We start from the raw sequence: 19,720 nt of genomic DNA on the forward strand, positions 1-19,720 counted from the left end.
TTTTGTAAGACACCCTAATGGGAGACTTATGATTGCCATGAAGCCTTGATGAAAATTTGATTTTATTTGTCACAGATGGAAGTGAGCAGCTTAAGATGCAAGTTCTTGCAGATGTATTCTTCATTTATATTATCTTCACAAAAATTAATTGTATACTTCATATTTCATCAGAGTAGTATTACTAAGAATCTGGACTGCCCAACACCTTGGTTTTTGTGAAACAGTAGGATTTAAGCCATTGTTAATTGCTACCCCAGAAATCTTCTGTTCCCAATCACCTTCCTGTGCTTCCTCCCAAATGTCTGCGTAGTAAAAAATTGTTGCTGAAAATTGTATTTGAGAAGACATTGATATAAACTTCAAGCTTATTGGATTCTGTGCAGAGGTTTGAATAAGTTTATATTTCATGGGTTTTATTCAAAAGCCATCAAAGCAAAGACGCTTTAGTCTCTCACATTTCATCTGGGCACTCATTCTTCAGTGTCTTAAATACAGAATCCCATGTTTAAGTAATGCATACCAACAGGAAGTCATATTTTCAACCATTTCCCAGAATCCTGCAATATTTGCAACTAAGTTATTGATGCATTACTAAAGATAATGATCAAGTCACATAGAAAGTAAAAATGGATGTCTAACAATTGATTTACCATTATTTAGAGCAATGTTAAAGCTCCATTTTCAGATCTTGTATTTTTTCCTCACCCTCTTTTTTTTTTTAACTCTTACAGGTTTCTTGTGGGGGCAGGGTGTGCTTAGCTTTTTAGTCTTTGAAAGGTCAAGAACCTGAAGAAAATCCTTCTGTAATTTGCAGAGTTTTTCTGAATTTTCTGATTTGAAACCATGTGAAGCAATCTGAAATTATAAGTCTACCCCATTACAGTCCTGTAACTGCATTCTTTACACCCCGATCCAAATTTTAGGTGTATAACAATGCATGGTTTCATATACAATAACTGCAATAGTGGCAGTAAAATGAGTTTTGTACAGACAATGGAAATGCAGTGTTTGTTGCATTGTTAAAGACATTGTTCCACATATGGATATTTTGAAATATTAGGCATTTGTGTCTTATAAATTTCTATAGCTTTATCTCAGCAGACTGACTTAAGTCAAAAATACCACTACAGCTTTAGGCAGGTGCCCTTTGAAAATCATTCATTGTTTTTTCATCCAGAGTGAACCCAGCTTACACAGAGCTATCTACCTCCCACACATTGCCTGTGTAGTCAGGGCTATCCCCAGAGCTCAGTGGTTCCCATTCCATAAGTCAGACCTTCCTGATGAGGTGGAAGATCACTATCACACATAAAGTGCACGTCATAATTTCATCTGATCTTGCTAGAGCTCCTGTGAGAAGTCAGGAATGGAATGTTAGTGGTTTTCCAAGCAAACCTCAGCTTTTAAGAGGTGGGAAACTCTGCTATAGATAGTAAGGTTTTCATCTATAATTGAATTATATATCTAGACATGTAATGTAAGTCTTCATTGGAAAAGGGATCTTTATTTCTGTCTTCATTTCTTATGAATGTCTCTTCACGGGACATATAACTGCTAAATTTCTGGTTTTAATCTTTATAATAGACTGGGTGCTTCCAGCTTAGACTTTATGGTTTAGCTTACCAGATTTTGTTTTAGTCTAATGGCAGCTCTACTTAGCAAAAAGATGTTTCTTTTGAATTTGCAAGTATTTTGTTACAAAGAATTTTTCTATCAGGAATTCCATCCCTACTGTCTGTTTTATACAGACAATTTCTGAGCCACTCTACCATAAAATGAGCCATCAGTTCCTGCCTGTAGTTGAAGGTTACAGTTAAAAATGAACAGTGCATGAGAAAGGAGAAGTGTCAATGTTGTATCTTTTTGATCCATCAGTATAAATTTCTCTTGTATTATAAAGCTGTGTTTGGCAGAACAGCACACCACAATCACCAAGGAACTGATTTACTGGAAGTTAATAATTTCAGAGGTCTGGTCATCCTTGGAGGATTCCTAATGAATGTGTGTGGGAGTTGTAATTTCCTTGTATTTTACAGTTGCTAATGTATTATTATAAGAGGAATTCCTCAAGAAAGCCATCATTTTGGAGTTTCTAGGTATCAGGAAGAATATATAATGGTAACAGTTCTATGCTTTCCTCTGTATTCCCCTTGTTTGAGACCATCAAAAAAGTCATGGCTGCTTTCAAGGCTCCAGAGTCAGCTTTTCTTCCGTTTGACCTGGACCTATAAATGAATCATTTGCATCATCTATTTTGTCATTCACATTTAAGATTGATTTATAAAACCCCTGGTGTCTTGCATGTTTGCATAGCTCTGGTCATTTCTCCTCCACTTCTGCCTTCACCTTTTATTTCCATAGTACTTGCTGCTGCTTTTTCTTCATCTTCATCCTCCCTTCCTTTCTCGTCCTGGGAATTTCTCCATTAAGTTTGAACTCTCCTGTTCACCATGAAGAGTCTAGTTCTATGGTTGAACAATGCTTCAGCACCAAGAGATCTTTTTAATCTTCCTCCACCTCCTTTTGAAACCACTTTTACACTTACTTTCCCCCCCGCCCAGAATAATTTTAATAATTGTTTTCATATCATCATATCTTCCTTGGTCAAATGACCAGTTGGAAAAAATGCATTTACATCACAACATTATGTTACCTTGAGGAGCACAGCAAGGCAGTAATAGCACCTCTGAAGCCAGAATGTACCTATGCTAATTGTCGGCTTAGAGGTCCCTATATATTTTAATTACTTGTCCTACTATTATCCTATAGTGCTTTAATTTTAAATGAAAGATAATAGCTGCCTTATCTCTAAGGAAACTGGTCTTGATTTTATTAACTTACAGGACAGAAGAATAATTGGCACATATCATTGTCCAGAAATGTATTCAACAAAGGTATCTTTCATTGTTTTCTAATGTTATTACCCTCAGAGACGTAAAATTCAGGTCTTGACCAGTTATGGTCATTAAAGATCCCATGGCACTTTTTTATAGCGTGTTCATCTCAACCCCAAGCACCTGGCCAAATATGAATTTGTGTAACTGTTCTGCTTACCCAACATTCCCCACCACCACTCACCCACCCCATAGTTTTAATTGGCTACGACATTCTCCATTTCTTCGACTAAAATAAAGTGTGTTGTTCTGCACTGTCAGTCACCACATTTCACCTCAGAGGTGATTGTGCTTCACTGGGAAGTGAAGTGGTTCTTCTTTCTAATGCTCGTAAAGCGCTTTGGGATCCTTTTGAATGGGTGGTGCTGTTTACAATTAATGTAGTTCACTGTCATTCTATCTCAGGCATCACTTTGTTACAAAAGCATGTTTTACTTAGAGTTGGGTGAATCTTCTTGGTGGAAAAAACAGTCCCAGCTCTCTCTAATCTGACAGGGAACCTTTTGACAAAGGTTGAAGAGTTAGATTCCTTGCTTCCTTTCCTTCCTTTCCTTCCTTTCCTTCCTTTCCTTCCTTTCCTTCCTTTCCTTCCTTTCCTTCCTTTCCTTCCTTTCCTTCCTTTCCTTCCTTTCCTTCCTTGCCTTCCTTGCCTTCCTTGCCTTCCTTGCCTTCCTTGCCTTCCTTGCCTTCCTTTCCCTCCCTCCCTCCCTATTCCTTCAGATTGGAAATTCAAAATATCATGAGGAAGTGCATTTATTCTTATGGTCAGTTCATAATTCCAGATGCAGGAAGGTCAAATTCATGCTCAAGGAACAGCTGACCTTTGTGAAGTTTATCTGGGTATTGTAACACTTGAAGGTTCGCCCATCTCTAATATTTACTGTATTTTGTGTTATTCCTTCTGAAGAAGTCTTGGAATATTGAAAAATGCTGTGCTTCAGCTCTAATATGAGTGTGATATGTACAGAAGAAGACATTTTTCCCTAGAAGATAGTTTAGAATATTGCTTAATGTTTTTTCTGCCCAGCATCACTAATCTTACTAACTGCTTCCAAGATTATAGACAGCTGCAGCATTTTGCTGCATTAAGAAAAAAAGTTGACTGGAATGATATGATGTTGCTAAAACATGTCTGTGTCTAACTCTAGCAGACTAAAATAGCCTTTCTTGCATGTGTGTTGCACAGAATGTATGCAAATATGTAAAGAGCACTCAAATTTCTAATATCATTGCAGATCAAAAGGATAAAATGCTTAAAGTAGATTCATCCTAAGAAGATTTAAGATGTGAAAAAAAATGTTGGCACTAAAATCTTTTCAAAAATAGTATCCTAGAATGCACAACATTGAGGTGAAAATAACCCAGGCTCTGGGCTAAAGGGTAAACCCATTACGTTAGTGGATGTAACATCCAGCTTCCCCTGATGTCACTGGAACTAAAACTTCTTTTCTTGAGGTTATATGAAAGTACAGAAAATGTAGTTTCCAAATGACTTTGCACCCCTCATGTAGGAAACTTACCTCTTGTGATTTTAGATATTTTGGGATCAAAGAATGCCAAGTGCCTGTAATTAATTGTTTTGTTTGTAGGACCCTGTGAGTCTTTATGATTGGTCTGAGATCTAATAAGAAAAATGAGTCCCCTTTCATTTTACTCCCAAAATCACAAAATAATTTTCCAAATAAATACACTGATTAGAAAATAATGTTTGAAATCCATCTTGAGAAGTTTCATAGATCAGTTTGAAAGCTTTTGCAGATATATGCTTTTGTTGGAATTACAATAGTAGAATACTACTATTACTTGTCCAATGCAGATGAGAACTAATTTGATGACCTTCCTGGATATAGAAGCAGTGTTCCCTCACTATGCTCAAGATCAGGCTACAGAGCACTTAAAAGAATTTTTCTTGAGTTCCAGCTCAACTGTCACATTTTTCCAGTGTTTTTCAATTAAAGATTAATTTCCCACATTAGGAATTTCATAAATTTCACGTGGCTTTCATGAAAAGCTAACAAAAAAGAAAGATTTTGTCTGATTCACATTGAGTCATGACATTTGTTTTATAATTAAAATATAATGAAACTAGAGGGGTGCAAACTCAGATTGGGGGGAAAAAGTGACAAGAGAGGGAAATCTGTCATCTCAGCAACACTAGGTTTTGTGTATCACTTGAACAGATGTAATCACTCAAATAACAGTGTTTCAGTAGGTCCAAAGTACCTTTGTGAGTGTCTGACTTCGCAGTTCAGAACACCGGGCAGGGAGTGCTACTAAAAAACAACTGCTTTAAACCCAGTTCTCTCATCTTGCCATGGTAAATATTATATAGGGGGTTTAATAATGGCAAATACAGTCTGCACTGGGAGGTACCACTGCAGGGGGGTACCTGCTGCTGACAGCTAGTTTCTAAATATTACAGGATATACGAATACCCTGTTATATTGTTTAGAAATCCACAAAGGTCACAGTTTTTGTACTTTGAGTAATAACCATAGAATATATTCTATACATGATAAATTAATAATGTGGCTGAGTTTTTCTTGAAGGAGCACTGGGACAGTTTTTTCTCTTAATTGTCCCAGAGTATATCTGCACTACCATCACTAATTCAGTGTAATTAATTAGCTTCTTATTAGCTATTATTTTTTTAAGAACTTTTAGTTAATTATAATCTGTTATAACACAATTCAAAATACATGCTTAGAGAAAAGGCTGAGGAGAATTAGAACTTTCTAAATAACTTTTGTTTTCTATAAATGGATTCTTTTTAAAATCTCCTTTCACAGTCCAGATCTTCTCCAGATTGCCTAAGAGTTCCTTATCTTTGAAATCCTCTTGATTGTCTAAGGGGTTTCTCTACAATATTGCTTTAAGATTTTTTTTCACTGAATTGCCTTTAAAGAATGCATAGTAACTAAATCTACCCATTGAAACAACTGTTCAATGTACATTTGATGTGATTACATTCTGCTTATCTTTTTTCCTTGCTTGAAATTGCAGTTCTCTGCTATTACAGCAGCATGCTATTACAGCATGCATTGTATTGAAGAAATTTATTAGTACTGGGGCATGGAGTTTCCACATAGCTATAGTCAGACTCTGCCATTGCCTTTCCCCAAGTAACCAGCACTCCTGTTTGGAATATGGGGACCTAAAATGTGCATTCTCTTGTGCAGTGCTCTGTACCTCATTCATAGAGGCAGAGAGACCTCGTGAATAATGGAAATTTATTTCAGAGCCAAAGCTCTCATTTGAAAGAAGAAAAAACAAAACAAAGCAAATCCTTTTCCATTTGATTTCCTTCCAAAACCCCTGAAAATTTCAATATTTGCCCCACATATCCTACTCAGTGACAGAATCTCACTTTCAGGAGCTGAGTGTGTTCTCTGTTCCCAGGTATTGCTTGTGCTTGCTGAGCATCGGGTCTAGGGAAATATCATTTATTGCATTATACTCTGCTGGCCCTATTTCTCCTTGGGGGCACGAATAAATGTTAATAAATATAATCACAGCTAAGCTTAGAGTCTTTCAGGCTGGCACCCAATCAATTAGTAATGTTAGATACAGCCCTTATCAGCATGGCTTCAGTTTGCAACTGACTGGGCTTCCTTTCCCTCCTGCTAAATCTGCTGTCTTATTTTTTACAGATGGATCCACATGAAAACATATTGTTGAGCACGCTTGAAATTAAAAACGAGATGGCTGCCTCCGAGGCTGTGATGGGGCTTGGGGACCCTAGGAGCACAATGCTGGCCTATGACACTTCGAGCATCCAGTACCGCAAAGCCGGCTTGCCCAGGCACAGCTTCGGCCGCAACGCCCTGGAGCGACACGTGGCACAGAAGAAGAGCCGGCTACGGAGACGTGCGTCCCAGCTGAAAATCACCATCCCTGACTTGACTGATGTCAATGCCATAGATCGATGGTCTCGCATATTCTTCCCTGTTGTTTTTTCCTTCTTCAATATTGTCTATTGGCTTTACTATGTGAACTAAGAAACAAAGCCACGCAGGAAGAAAGAACTGGATTTCTCTTCAAATCAGTTGTACAGCCAAAAGTGGGACTTGGAAAAATTCTATTCAGGACAAAAAGTTATTTTAAAACACCTTAGTTGCTGGCCCACTCTATGGTCTGTTTTTATAATCTTTTGGTTGTATCTGCTAAACCATATATATGTTAAGTTGCAGTATGGACATATCCCCTTATCAAAATATAAGTGCATTTTGAGTGTAAAGGCAAATTGCATTTTGAAAATCACTTCTGTCTCATTGTCCCTCACTATTTTTTTTTTCAATGGCCGTTTGAGTTTAGTGATACAAATTATAGAGCAGCATGTGAGAAACAAGTTTTAATTTCAACAGCAGTACATGCCATTCTAAGGAAAGTACATATCCAAGGCATGCATATACATTTAAGAGAGTGTACTAAGTTACATGCTTATGAAACACATACACTTTACTTTTTAAATGTGTAAACTTGAAAACAGGTAGTGCCTATCATCTTTCCAAGATGATGATGGTCAGAGGTTTCCCAAGCATATTCAGGTATTTCCTTTTATTTCTTGAAAGAACTGAACCTTTGACTGATAATATTGGGGTTGGGTGTTTGCACAGAAGCTGAAGCAAGAAGCACTAGTTTGTTTGTATTTTAAAGAGAGAACATATGCTCAGTCCCAGTGGCTGTGTTTGGGATTAATAGAGGAATGTAGGGACAGTATAAAAATGCGTCAGCACTGAATGGGTAGATGGTGCTGGGTTATGTTGAGGAAAGGGAATCTGTCCAAAGTGCCAAAATTGATTGCCCAAATAGTAATTCTGTAGATGGCTGAAGGAAGCCAGTGGTGCCCTGCCTTTCTTTAGGGCAGGGAGAGTGAGAGAGCAATTACAAGTGCAGGGGCAAGGAGACAGGAGGCATATACATAAAAGTGTGTGTGGGTATACATATATGTGTGTATATATATATATATATATATATATGTATGTATATACACAGTGCAGATGAATGTTGTCAGTTTTACACACCTTAGTCTGAAATAGTCATGTGGAGCTGTGTGATTCCTTCCAGGTTTTCATCTTTCCAGCATTATGCTTCCTGCTGTTAGCTAAATGTTCTGTACCTCTTTCAGCAATCGAGATCTGAGCATATGTATTTCTGTACAAGAGGTACTGACAGGGTGTTTTCTCAGTCTGGATTAGGCAATACCATTTCACTTTTTGTTTTCCTTAATGCATTGTTCAAAAGGAAAGAAATTCATAGCAATCACTTTAAGAGTTTAAGTACACTCTTGAATGTTTCCTGCTTTAGGGTGATTTCCATTGAAAAACAAGGAAATTTCAGTTTTTCTTTGGGAAGCATCTTGAATTAAAAGGTTGAGGGTTTTTTTTTATTCCGTTGAGCTTTATTTTTACAAAATAGCAAAATAGAATATAAAAAAGAAATTAGACAAAAAATTTTGTCACTTATTCCACTGTGGAACTCTTCTTGTAATGAAAACAGCAGTCACAATTACTGTAAAAAAAGTAAAAATTCTTGATGGCTTTTACTAGATCAGATCCCCAATATTGTTTGACACAAAGTTTCAAGAAGAAAAGCCACACCTGTTGAATCCATACTACCTCTCATCCGTGTACAAATTTTTGAAAGAGACTAGAGAGTATAAGTGGTTTTTTTCAGGGTACTAAAAAAAAATTCTTAAGAATATTTTTCATAAAATATATTTTTTAATTTTTTTGTTCTTCAGAAGAGTAATTTTCTTACAAGTTTCTGTAGTTTTATTTTTGGTTTCCCCCCACCATTTGACAGTGAATTACATTAATAGGAGGAGAATAGTTCTGGGAACTCATAGGCAAATAGTCTGACTTTTTTTTTTTTTTTTGAGCACTTTATATGCTTATTTCTGGTTTAAATAAGAGAGGATATTTTCGGAGCCTGGGGTGGGATTTGCAATACACACTACCTGCCAGGAAGTTGTGTACATTCACACACTGCCTCCAGGCTGAGACTCTGCAATATGTAGAGACGGGTTTTCCTCATGTGATTAACTTTCCAAATCAAAATTTTGCTCTTTGTTCACATACTTAATTTGTGACTGCATTTCATGCATAACGCAACCTTTGTAGATGCACTTGGGATTTCAGCTGACAGGTATGAGTCAATGTTGGATTTTTTTTTCCCAATTTTAAGAAATGGAGCATATCAAAATTCAATATTTCTCTTCAAAGCTGTTCTTTAAAAATTATACTAATTATCCTAAATGAAAGCAGTCGTATGGTATTCTTCTGTAAAAGCTTTTCTTTAATTTCAGAAATTGCTGACAGCTCCTTTTATTGTTTCACAGAAGCAGAGTGTGACTGCAGGGAGCTCACAGCCTTTCTGTGGTTGATACAGATCAAATATAAAACCTTACAGGGAATATGTTGACTCTCTGCATTGGTAACTGCTTCAGCTATTACAAAAATCACAGAGATTGAATCCTGGAACTGCACATTCACTTTTCTGAAGCTACAGTACAAGCCATAATACTCTCTGATATTGCTATTCAGAGAGTGAAAGAAAATGTTTGGTTTCTGCTCAGGTGTCACTAGGAAAGATAAATTATCTGTGGGGAAGGAGCACTTTTGCTTTTACTATGTTCTTCTGGCTATTAATGTGATGTATAAAATTAGTGAAAGAGAAAGATTCTACCATTTTGTACTAAGGCTTAACACTGTGATATAAAAAGATGGGGGTGAGAAGGGCTGGTGAGGCACTATCAAGGAAAAAGCATAACTCGATCCCCAGGTAAGCACTTACTCCTGAGATACTTGAGTGAAAGTGGGAAATGATGCCAACAGACATGAGATACGGGGTTTGCTATGTGTGCTACCCTCCAGGTAAACTAGAATAAATTTGCTTTTACTTTAGAATTGACCGAAAATAAATATTCTAGATCTTTTTAATCGTGTTAATTGTTGTTGGTTTCAATAAACAAAATAGCAAAGTTAATAATTTAGATAAACCTTGTAATATAATTATAGTTGCACATTTTATTGTTCTATTAGACATAATAGCCAGCAATTAAGGTGTTTTTCATCTTTGCGAAATTCATGGGGGAATTATGACTATAACATGGCACAGTTTTAATGAAATCTTTGAGATCAATCTGTAAATATATACTGTACATGACTGCTAGTAAGTATGATACACATTTTCAGAACTGAGAATTCATGCAACATAATTCTGTGTTTGCATAAGGAATGTTATGTTTCTATCCTATCGCAGTTCAATGACTGGGAAGAAAGACTCAAGCAATGACATTGTGACCATTTCTTTTCTCATTCCCAGGGGAGGAAAACAAGAGTCCTAGATAATAGCAGAGTTCTTCAGAGAGTTCTTACATTCTAATAAAAAAAGATATAAAATCTGTAAGGTACAAAAGCACAATGCATAGAGAAAATAAGTGGTGGTCTTATACCTGGGGAAAATATCCTATTTATTTCAGAAAAACATGCATTAAAATTAATTAAACCTCAATTTATTTTCACTATAAATATTAGACTGTGTTCCAATCCTATAACACAGTGCTAAACATAAATGAACAGATGTGAAACATTTCCAACTGTATGTGCATATGGACGTACCCCCAAATGTCTGTATGGACATATGTGTGTATATATACACGTGCTGAGTATATATATATATATATGCACACACATTCACATGTTGGTGTGTTAAAGGAATAAGCTAATAATAGTTTTGTTTCTATCATCAACCAGTGTATGAATATATTTTTGAGAAAAAAAAAAAAGAGTAATGTATTTAGAAAAAACCAAACTAACTCTACAGGGTAACTGGGCATTTCTATATCAGCAGATCAATGCTTATGATTCGTATGGAGTATTGCACCGTTTGACATGATGATAGTACTGTACCTCCTTGCATCTGGAATTAGACTAGTCCTCACATTGCTTGCCTATTTCTTCTCTCTCTTTTTATAACAGCATTGTCCACTAGTAAGTTTTCAAAACCAACAAATTCCTTAGGGAACCAAGAAAAAAAAACAAGGCAAAAATAGTAACTATTTCTAGAAAATTATCTAGGGTGGGATGGCCAGGGTACAATACTATATCAGTAGTGATCAAAACATTTTGCTATGTGTACATAGAACATACGATGTGAGCAACCATAACTTAAGCTGAACGTGTGTAAATATTATCAGATTTCTTAAACATTTTTAACTTCTAATTTGTACTTTATGGTAAGGCAAAAAGCTAATTCTACTTATGGTTTAGTTAATGTGTCCTAAAATTATGTAAATAATTAAATAAGCTGTAAATGAGCAGTCAATAGATACAGTATTTGTTTAGTGATTTTTTTTAACTAAGTACAATAATTGCAGTGCTCTAGCAGAGTAATTTAAACACCCTTTTGCATAAACAGATTTGGACTCCAGATATAAAATAGTACAGGAAGTGCTGTAGTGTAAAATAGCCACCGTGGCAACGTTCCTGCTGGCACAGCTGATTCTTTTGTATGGTTAAAATGTTCAGGCCACGCTCAGTACTCAGATTAGCCAAAACAAACAGGGCCTGGTTTTCACTTAGAATAAGGCACCTTGATGTTGCTCCAGTGAGTGGAGAGGTGAAGGTGTCCAGGTAAGTGAGAATTCAGCTGTTGGCGATTTCATTACAGAAGCCTGCATATTGCATCTGTCTGATTCTGAAATCTGTCTCTTATGGTATTTAATAGTAGGCTTATATTTTTCTTTAAGAAAAAAAAAAAAAACCAGGATGTTTGACTGTCGTTAGATAGCATAGTCCCCCAAAGCCAAAGAATCTTCACTCCAGAAATTGTTTAAAAGGGAAATCTAAAAAGTCACTGCTTAACACCAAAGGTAAAGCTTAGTAAAATGCACTAGGAACTTTGTCTAAATTTTTAAGAAGCAAATGGAATGTTGATCAAAAATACTGCCCTATTCTACTTTGTAAAAATACTAAGAATTTAAATATCCATTATATAAAATTGAAATAGATAATCTCTACAAGAATATGCAACACTAGCATTTCATAAATATAAAATTATTTTCTTTGTAAGTGCTTTGACAAAAAAATGAAACTTAAATGATGAAAAATCTCACCTCTACTTTCATACTAAGGGTTGTATTTTTTTAATGTTTTTCAGACATGAGGTCATCTATTCCAGTTTGATAGCATTTTGTATGTTTTCACTGTTCCTGTCATTTGGCAGATACTCACCAGGCTGTATGGTTCATGGTCTGTCCTGTTACTTTCAGTTGAAGACAAAAAGAACATTTGAAACATGATTAATTCTGACAAACTGCCTATGATTTGACTTTTATCACATTTTTATTGGCATGGGTGTTTAAATGGTTCTGTTAGTACTGTCTTTGCACAGTTCTGAGTTATCTTTTACTTAGTACTATTTATTTCATAATGTAGTAATCATCAGCCTTACTAATGACCTTGTAGCCTTTCTTATATGCACATAATGCACATTTTCCAATGGCTAGAAAATGCAAAATACTAGTGGATATCATTGCATCAGATCTTCATGTCTTTCTCAAAAGGACTGCTAACCTCTGGGATTTATGAGGTAGTAAAATGATGATTGTAAATGAGTAGCACATAAGAGATATTTTCTTGAATTTAAAATTATTGCAGCCAGTTTCAGCATGTAAATATATAATAATGTTGGCTAGTGTGTAATTCTTGAATTTAAAAATATAAATAAAGAAAACCTAAAATATGTACACGTAGTTGTGTTATGTTGGGCAGGCTCTTTTCTCAAGGCTGAAGATTTCAATTCTCATCTGAAGTGAATAACTCTGACTTTGGGCAGAAAGGGACTCAGAAGTTGGGTGTTGAGGCACCTGAAATGTAGGTGCAGGATGGGAAGGAGGAACCATAACATGTTGTAATTTGCCTGTGCAAGCCTTTGAGGGACTTGAGTGTCTGGGGAGTGGAAGCAACATGCAATGAGAAGCCAGGTGCTGGTCAGTAAGGAAAGGCTGAGAGCAGAGGGAACAGCTGAAAAATCTCAGATGTTCAGTGACACCTCCTCAGAGTCAACTCTTGTGCAGCTGTTACTAATGGTGAGTTGCTGGTGTCCCCCTTACAGGAATTTGGAAGGGTCTGTTTGCAGGGGCATGCTATTTCCTTTTACAGTAAATGGTCTTTAATCTGAGTATGTGGACTTCAGATATGGAAGTCCCAAGTTTCATTCCTTCCTCTTCCTACTTAGGGTCTAACAGGAGAGATTCTGGATGATGAATTATTATCCGTTTCAGAACAATAATTTCAGGATGGTGGATAGATTTTCCTGTTGGAGTGGTTCCGCTGAAGAACAATTTAAGATGAGCAGATGAGAGAGCAATAAGGCATGCTCATGAGAGGCTCTGACTGTTTTGGGCAGGGATTAGAACCTGGGTCTCTCCTTGTGCTCCAAAGAAGTAAAATGTCCACTAATACAGGTGTGGTTTGGCTATTTCTTTCTGTCTTAGTGGAATCTTAAATATCCTTCAGACTTACACCTGCTTGCTGCCTGTACTGAGTGAGCAGTTTGTGTCCATTGGATTTTCTTGTTGTCTGCTGTCCCAGCTCTAATAAAAGTCCATAGTTGTGTTTCCAAACCCCAAGCATCACTACATGGGGCATACTACAGGGTGTTTATTGGTAGCTGTAGCTACATTCCCAAAGTTGATTCTTTGGCGGATCCTACCAGGGGGAGCAGATGGAGCATCAGAAAAGGGAACAAATGGCCACCAGACAAAAGGCTGCCAAAGGCTAAAACTGCCAAATTCTCATTTTTGTCTGGAAATGCAGACGGCAGTTGGTAATTCCTTTTGAAGTTGTCCACCTGGCTATTCTCTGTACCAGCCTCACAACAGCACTGCTTTACTGATTGATCTGTTCTGTCTCTCTTTTCTGTGGGTAAAGGGCACCAGTTTTGCAGAGACAGAGCACAGGTTGAAGATGGGAAGACTTGAGCATTACAGATGGTACTGAGGTGAGGAGCTCCTGGGTGCAGAATGCTGACTCTGTGTCAGGAGACATAGAACATGACAAGTAAAATATTCCAGACTGTTAAGGAAAGCTCCAATATTACTTCCTTCCCTCACTGTTTAAAATATCACATCTTCCTCTGAAGCTTCTGAAAAGGAGAGGGAAATTCTGAAAAAAGACTGAAATGTCAGCACAGTTGCTTTATTACAGCTCTGTGAAATACTTTGCCCCTTATTTTCAAGATTATTACAAGCTAGGAAGCAAAGTATTTCAACTTTAAGACTGGTTCATGATTTCAGAGACTAAAAATATTTCTATTAATTGGTGAGTATCATTTCCAAATCAAAAATGTCTATCTACTATTTCACTTGTCTGGGTTTATAAATGCATTAGATGTTATCCCATCCTAACAGAAGTTATATCAAATCAACTGGTGCAAGAAGAAAGGCTAGCACTATAGGGTATTTGAATAATTTATTTCCTTTACTCTTATTTTTAACTCTTCACGACGTGTAACATGGCCTCTCCTTCATTCAATTTACGGGATTGCAAATTAGAAATCTTAATAGTGACTTCTTATGGGTAAATTGCAGTGTTGAATATATCTTGATGATCTAAAATTAACAAAACATGAGAGAAATTATCTAACATCACAGTTCTTAATTTATAAAAGGAAAATGATTATTTTAAAGAATGAAATTATGCATCTGTCAAATACTGAACAGCTGTGAAACAGTGAAATAATGGGAACTGGCATCTAAGACCTTGTAACTGCTGCATATAAATAAATGCAACATTAGAACTACATAGCAAGTATGTTCAGTGACATAAATTCTGTGGTTATCAAAATTAATGACCAGCATGACATTATTAATCCATAACGTTTGTTATTCTTGAGGGATATCTGCAATGACTCATTTATTATGGTGTTCATATGAGTCTAATCAAGGGATATGTTTTTAAAAAAATGATCGTTATGTCAAGAAATGTGAGTTGGCTATACAGGTGATGAAAATTGATTGTATAATAGGAGATGTGCTTCCCCTGGCTGAAACTCTGGGCCAGGTTTTCTGGGGAGAGGGGGAGTGCTTGTTTCAATGTTAAGGCAAAACTTTTGAACACCTCTTATTCTTGGAACAAACGGTTTTTTTTTTCTCTCCTTCTGACAGATTGTCACAGCTGACATACTGCATTCATTTTGGCACTCTAATGGCTAAAGGCATGCTTCCAGTTGGGACCACTTTTTAAAATTTTTCTCTTTTTTGGAAAAAAATATAGCCAAGGAAACGAAGCTAGCTTTAGTTCCCTTACAAGCACTTTAAAAACTAAATCGTGTAAACTGCACATTTTTGGTTTTGGTGCTGTTTTGTTTTCAGACATGACTTTAGTAGAGCTCTGTGAGTATTTATGGTCACACATACTCACATTTCTCAGCTTGGTTGATATATCTGAAGTCTGCTGCTTTCTAAGCCCACATGAAACTGGACTGTGACCTTTGAGATCTCCTTGTTAAACGTTCCCAAAGATCTTTTCTGAAGGGTCTCACTGATCATGGCAGTCTTTAATCAGGGCATTGATGCTTCTGAAGGTGCTGTGAAGAGACATCACAGGCAAGCACAGGAGTGCAGGAGACAGGGGATGAAGTCCTGTCGTGTGCTCTTTGACAGCAGCAAAAAGGGCAAGAGATGCAGTGATAAACCCACAGCACAAAAGCTAATGTGGTCATGGTAGGGTCAGTGCAGCTCCATTACTGAAGGTGATATTTCCACTTCCATGTCACGCAAAGAAATTGTTTCTTCAGGTGAGAAGACATTGACAGGAGAAGCAATGTGGATAATAAACAGATCAAAACTACATGTCAGGACAGCAAGATTTATCTGCAAGATTTGCAGACACATTGGATTGCTTTTGATGTGCTTCTGTGTTTTAGGTTATGAAAAATCAAGGCTTTTTTATTGCTGCTGTTAGTCATCATTCAAAACATATCTGAATTGGAAATATGTGCCAAACAGACAGGAAAAAAATTGCTGGACAGAAAAAGGGGGGGGGGAACCCAAAAAAAAAAACCTACAACAACAAAAAGAACAAACAAAAAACCAAAAGAAAACAAAAAAAAACCAACAACAAAAAAAAGTGTGATGAAATCCAGCAAATTCCCTCCCATTCTCTCAAGCAGCCATGAAGTGCAACATGCATCACCTAATTTATTTTCTTCTTTTTTCTCCCACTTATGACACACTTTAAAATTAGAAGGTTTTAAGAGTGTAGGAAGGACAAAATTTTTCTTTCTCCTTCCTCAGCTTTGATTTTAATGGCTTTTTTCTTAGACAAGTTTGGAAATTTAGTGTGATGACTTTGGCTAATTCCAGCAAAACATGTAAGCCTTAATTGGTTTTGGAAGGGTCACTAGATCTCTTTAAGAAAGGTTAAGCATTATTTATTTGCCTTTGTTACTACCCAAAGCAATGTGATTACTGAAAAGGTTTGACATTCAAACTAGTTAAGGATGAGAAAAAGAGGCAGAGGGAAACCTTTCTATGGGGTCCAGACAAAAGGAAGAAACATAAACATGGAAAGGACAGGCAGATGAAAAGTAAAGGTTGTTTCCTCATTGCTGTAAGATTTTAAAGAAAATACTACCTGCTCCTCTGGCATAACATGATTCCCTGTCTTTTAACTGCAGTCCAGCCATCCATCACCTGGGTTTTCCCATTTCAGATTGCTTACAGGAAAGTGATATGAGATAATAGCTCCTGGTGTTGATGAAAGGAAAGGATGTCCAGCATCCAAATCCTTTCATTTTCCCTAGATGAGTATTTTGCATTTGACAATACTTGAAAGAAAATACAAAGTCCTTCTCCCTTTGCTCTGCCCAAAGGATTTCCAAAGGTGTTAAGCGCCCATTTCCATTTATTATGCACACTGAGAAATATTTTAGTCATTGTATCAATGGAGGAGGGGAGAGAAGAACTATCTCCTTTAAAAACTGAGATAAGACAAATCTGTTGCCCTATAATTGAAAATGCTTTGCCTAGATATTGCAAGCACTCATGCATATTGTTGAAATAGAAACTACAATTTATGCAAAATCTGTACACTGCTGAGAAGAGAGTTGGCTTTGCTCATTTCTGAAAGAATTAAAGAGACATTTCATTCTAATGAAACAGAATGATATGGGCATTGGAAAATATAAAAAGTCAAACTGTAATGCCCCTGCATTATTCTTCAGCAGACACAGAATGCCTCTTGCTAGATTCTATGTTTGAGGCCCAGCTCTGGAAGAGGATGACAACTGTGTGCAAGCACTGGCACTTTGCTATGAGGAATTAAATTAAGATTACCATAGCTTTTGCATACTGTGAATTTGGAAAGGACTTCTGGGATTTCCAAAAACATTTGTTTGATAGACACTAAGCCTGCTATCAGATTGGGACTTACCTCAGGTTTGCATCCCATGTGGCATCCCCCTTCTCTCCCAGACACTTTACCTCCACTGTTGTTGAATTAATATTAACTATCACATCAATAATATTGTTATACCTGTGCCTTAATTATATCATTAATTGGTAACTGCAAAGTATTATGTAGCTAGAGCACTTTGTTACTGTTATTTTGAAGGAACAAATGACAGAATGGGAGAATGTTAAGTGAAACTCATATCTTTAATAATTTCTCTTGTCATCAAAGGCTTGTAAGAAATTAGGATATAGAAATGAAGTTTCCAGGCCTTGAAAAGCAAGAAGTTAACCTAAATTTCCTTTAATTACAAGGTGTGTAGATCACTGCACTGAATGGACATGCTAAATATCCCCTCATGCTTTGGAAAAGAGCACCTTTAATCTGCTTATCATTTGCTATACTCTTTGCAGGTTATTAAGTTCAGTCCCTGGTAGCCATGAACAGAGCAAATAGACACCCACAGCCTACCTGCAAGGACCCTGTGAAAAAATGAAGTAACAGATACATCACAAACAAAGAGTGCCTTTGTAGACAGCTGGGGCCTAATTAATGTGCAGCACAGCTGAGGAAGGCAGCGCCCTTGGCCCCGCAGGTACCTCTGGATTTTGTTACTGCACCAATTATGATAAAGCATTGCCAGCACAAACAGAGGAAAGGCGTTTGCTGTGCACTTGGAGAAAAGGGTTGCTAGTTATTAGTCTGCTGGAAAAGTGTATTTTGATCCTTTGTATTTGTTTTCTTTATTTTAAGTTCTTACTCTAGACAAACAGGAGATTTTCTGTTTTGGTTTCTTCCTTTCTAGTGACCAATAAACTGACCTCTCCTCTGTTCCTGTCTGATCCCAGATAAGTGAGATCTTCAACACGATGTTCCTATAAGACAAGTAGACCATCATTCGTTATTTCTTTGGAACAAGCTCCTTTTCTTACTGCTATGGTTCATTATGGTTAGTCCATTATAAATTACATGGTGTCTCCAGGGACCTGTTCTATACTTGAAATATCACAAGACAGCTGTCATGCATAATGCTGCAGAGAGCTGCTAAATTTATATCCACTAAAAATGTGTTTTATGTTGCAGAGTGACCCACTTTAACTTTGATGCATAAATGGGTTGGTTTTCCTTTTCTTTTAAGAATTATCTGTTATTTTCTGTTTGTCCACATATTTAACTTGCTTAGAAAAGGCCTTAGACAATCTGTTATTTGTGCTTGGTGTATTTTGTGATTATCATTATTTTATGAAACTTAGACATACTTCCAAATTCCCCTAGAGACAAAGCATGCAAAGGGCATTTTTTTCTGTCAGCCCATGTAAATTCTATCAGACTACATAAACAGACAACAGTGGCAGATTGGCTCCTGGAGCTTATGGTTTTCTCTGCTCCTAAGCAGTTTGCATAGCAAATAGGCAGAAAAGACAGTAAAGCACAAGTTATCCTAACATATAGGTAATGGCAGTTTACTTGTATAGTTTTCAAATGTACCCTATGAGACAATTTTAAAAGCTTTTTTGCCTTTTTTGTTTATGAGAATAAGAATCCTTCAAATTCCACCCTGTTTTTAACAACATTTTTAAAATCAAATATAACTCTCTGATTCCATGTTAAATTTTCACCCCCTTAGAGGGGAGAAAGGGAGTGGACTTACTCTTAAAATGCCTTCAGGACACTATGTACTATAAATCATTATCTACAAGAAGTATGTCCACAGGAATTCTGCCATAAAACTTACTTATAATAAAAAATATACAATAAGACATTTATGCTATTAATTGATATGGCTTCTTGATGGTTAAATAGTTGATAATATATTCCACCACGTAGAAAATTGTAAGTCAACATAGGGAAGAAAAGAGTAAAGAAAATTTGAAAATTTTCTAGTTTGATTTTTTCTAAATCATCTTAAGATAGTCAAAAATATGCAATTTTATTCCTTTCAGGCCAAAATTATGTCCTTGGTCCTAAGTGATTGCACACAATCTAAGAAGTTGGACTAGATGATTGCTATAGGTCCCTTCTAACTGAAGTATTCTATTATGTTCAATTCAATTCATTTTTGTCCTGAGAAAATGGCATGGCATCCACTGGTCCTGAAAAACATGGAACTGATGTCCTATGATAATGAACTCTTCTGGGTCATAAACTCAATTCCCACTCTTGAACTGTGTCTTAGGTTACAGATGTAACCAAAATTATGTGTTCTGTCACCATCTTCATAAATTGTTAAAACAGATGGGGCAGTGTTCCTTATCTCATGCTTGATAACTCCCTCTGGGGGGCTAGCTGCACTACTGGGTCATCGAGTCTCACTGCTTCACTCACAGAGTCAGATCATCCCATTGTGAGGTGCTCCACCCAGGGAGA

General features: G+C 36.6%; 1 protein-coding gene across 3 annotated transcripts in view; it reads left to right on the forward strand.

The window, feature by feature from the left end:
• The window catches only part of GABRB2 (gamma-aminobutyric acid type A receptor subunit beta2), a 145,352-nt gene extending 132,707 nt beyond the window's left edge, over window positions 1-12,645 (forward strand). For 2 of the 3 annotated variants that reach the window (XM_068205663.1, XM_068205662.1), the window contains exons 11-12: window positions 2,844-2,894; window positions 6,545-12,645. In XM_068205663.1, the coding sequence (XP_068061764.1) occupies window positions 2,844-2,894; window positions 6,545-6,892 (399 nt within the window). In that variant the 3' untranslated portion in view covers window positions 6,893-12,645. The remainder of the gene's footprint in view (window positions 1-2,843; window positions 2,895-6,544) is intronic. The other variant, XM_068205664.1, reaches the window with a different exon arrangement.
• Window positions 12,646-19,720: the final 7,075 nt, after the last annotated feature.

Source organism: Anomalospiza imberbis, chromosome 15 (genome assembly GCF_031753505.1).
Source record: "Anomalospiza imberbis isolate Cuckoo-Finch-1a 21T00152 chromosome 15, ASM3175350v1, whole genome shotgun sequence".
In the NCBI taxonomy this organism is placed as follows: domain Eukaryota; kingdom Metazoa; phylum Chordata; class Aves; order Passeriformes; family Viduidae; genus Anomalospiza; species Anomalospiza imberbis.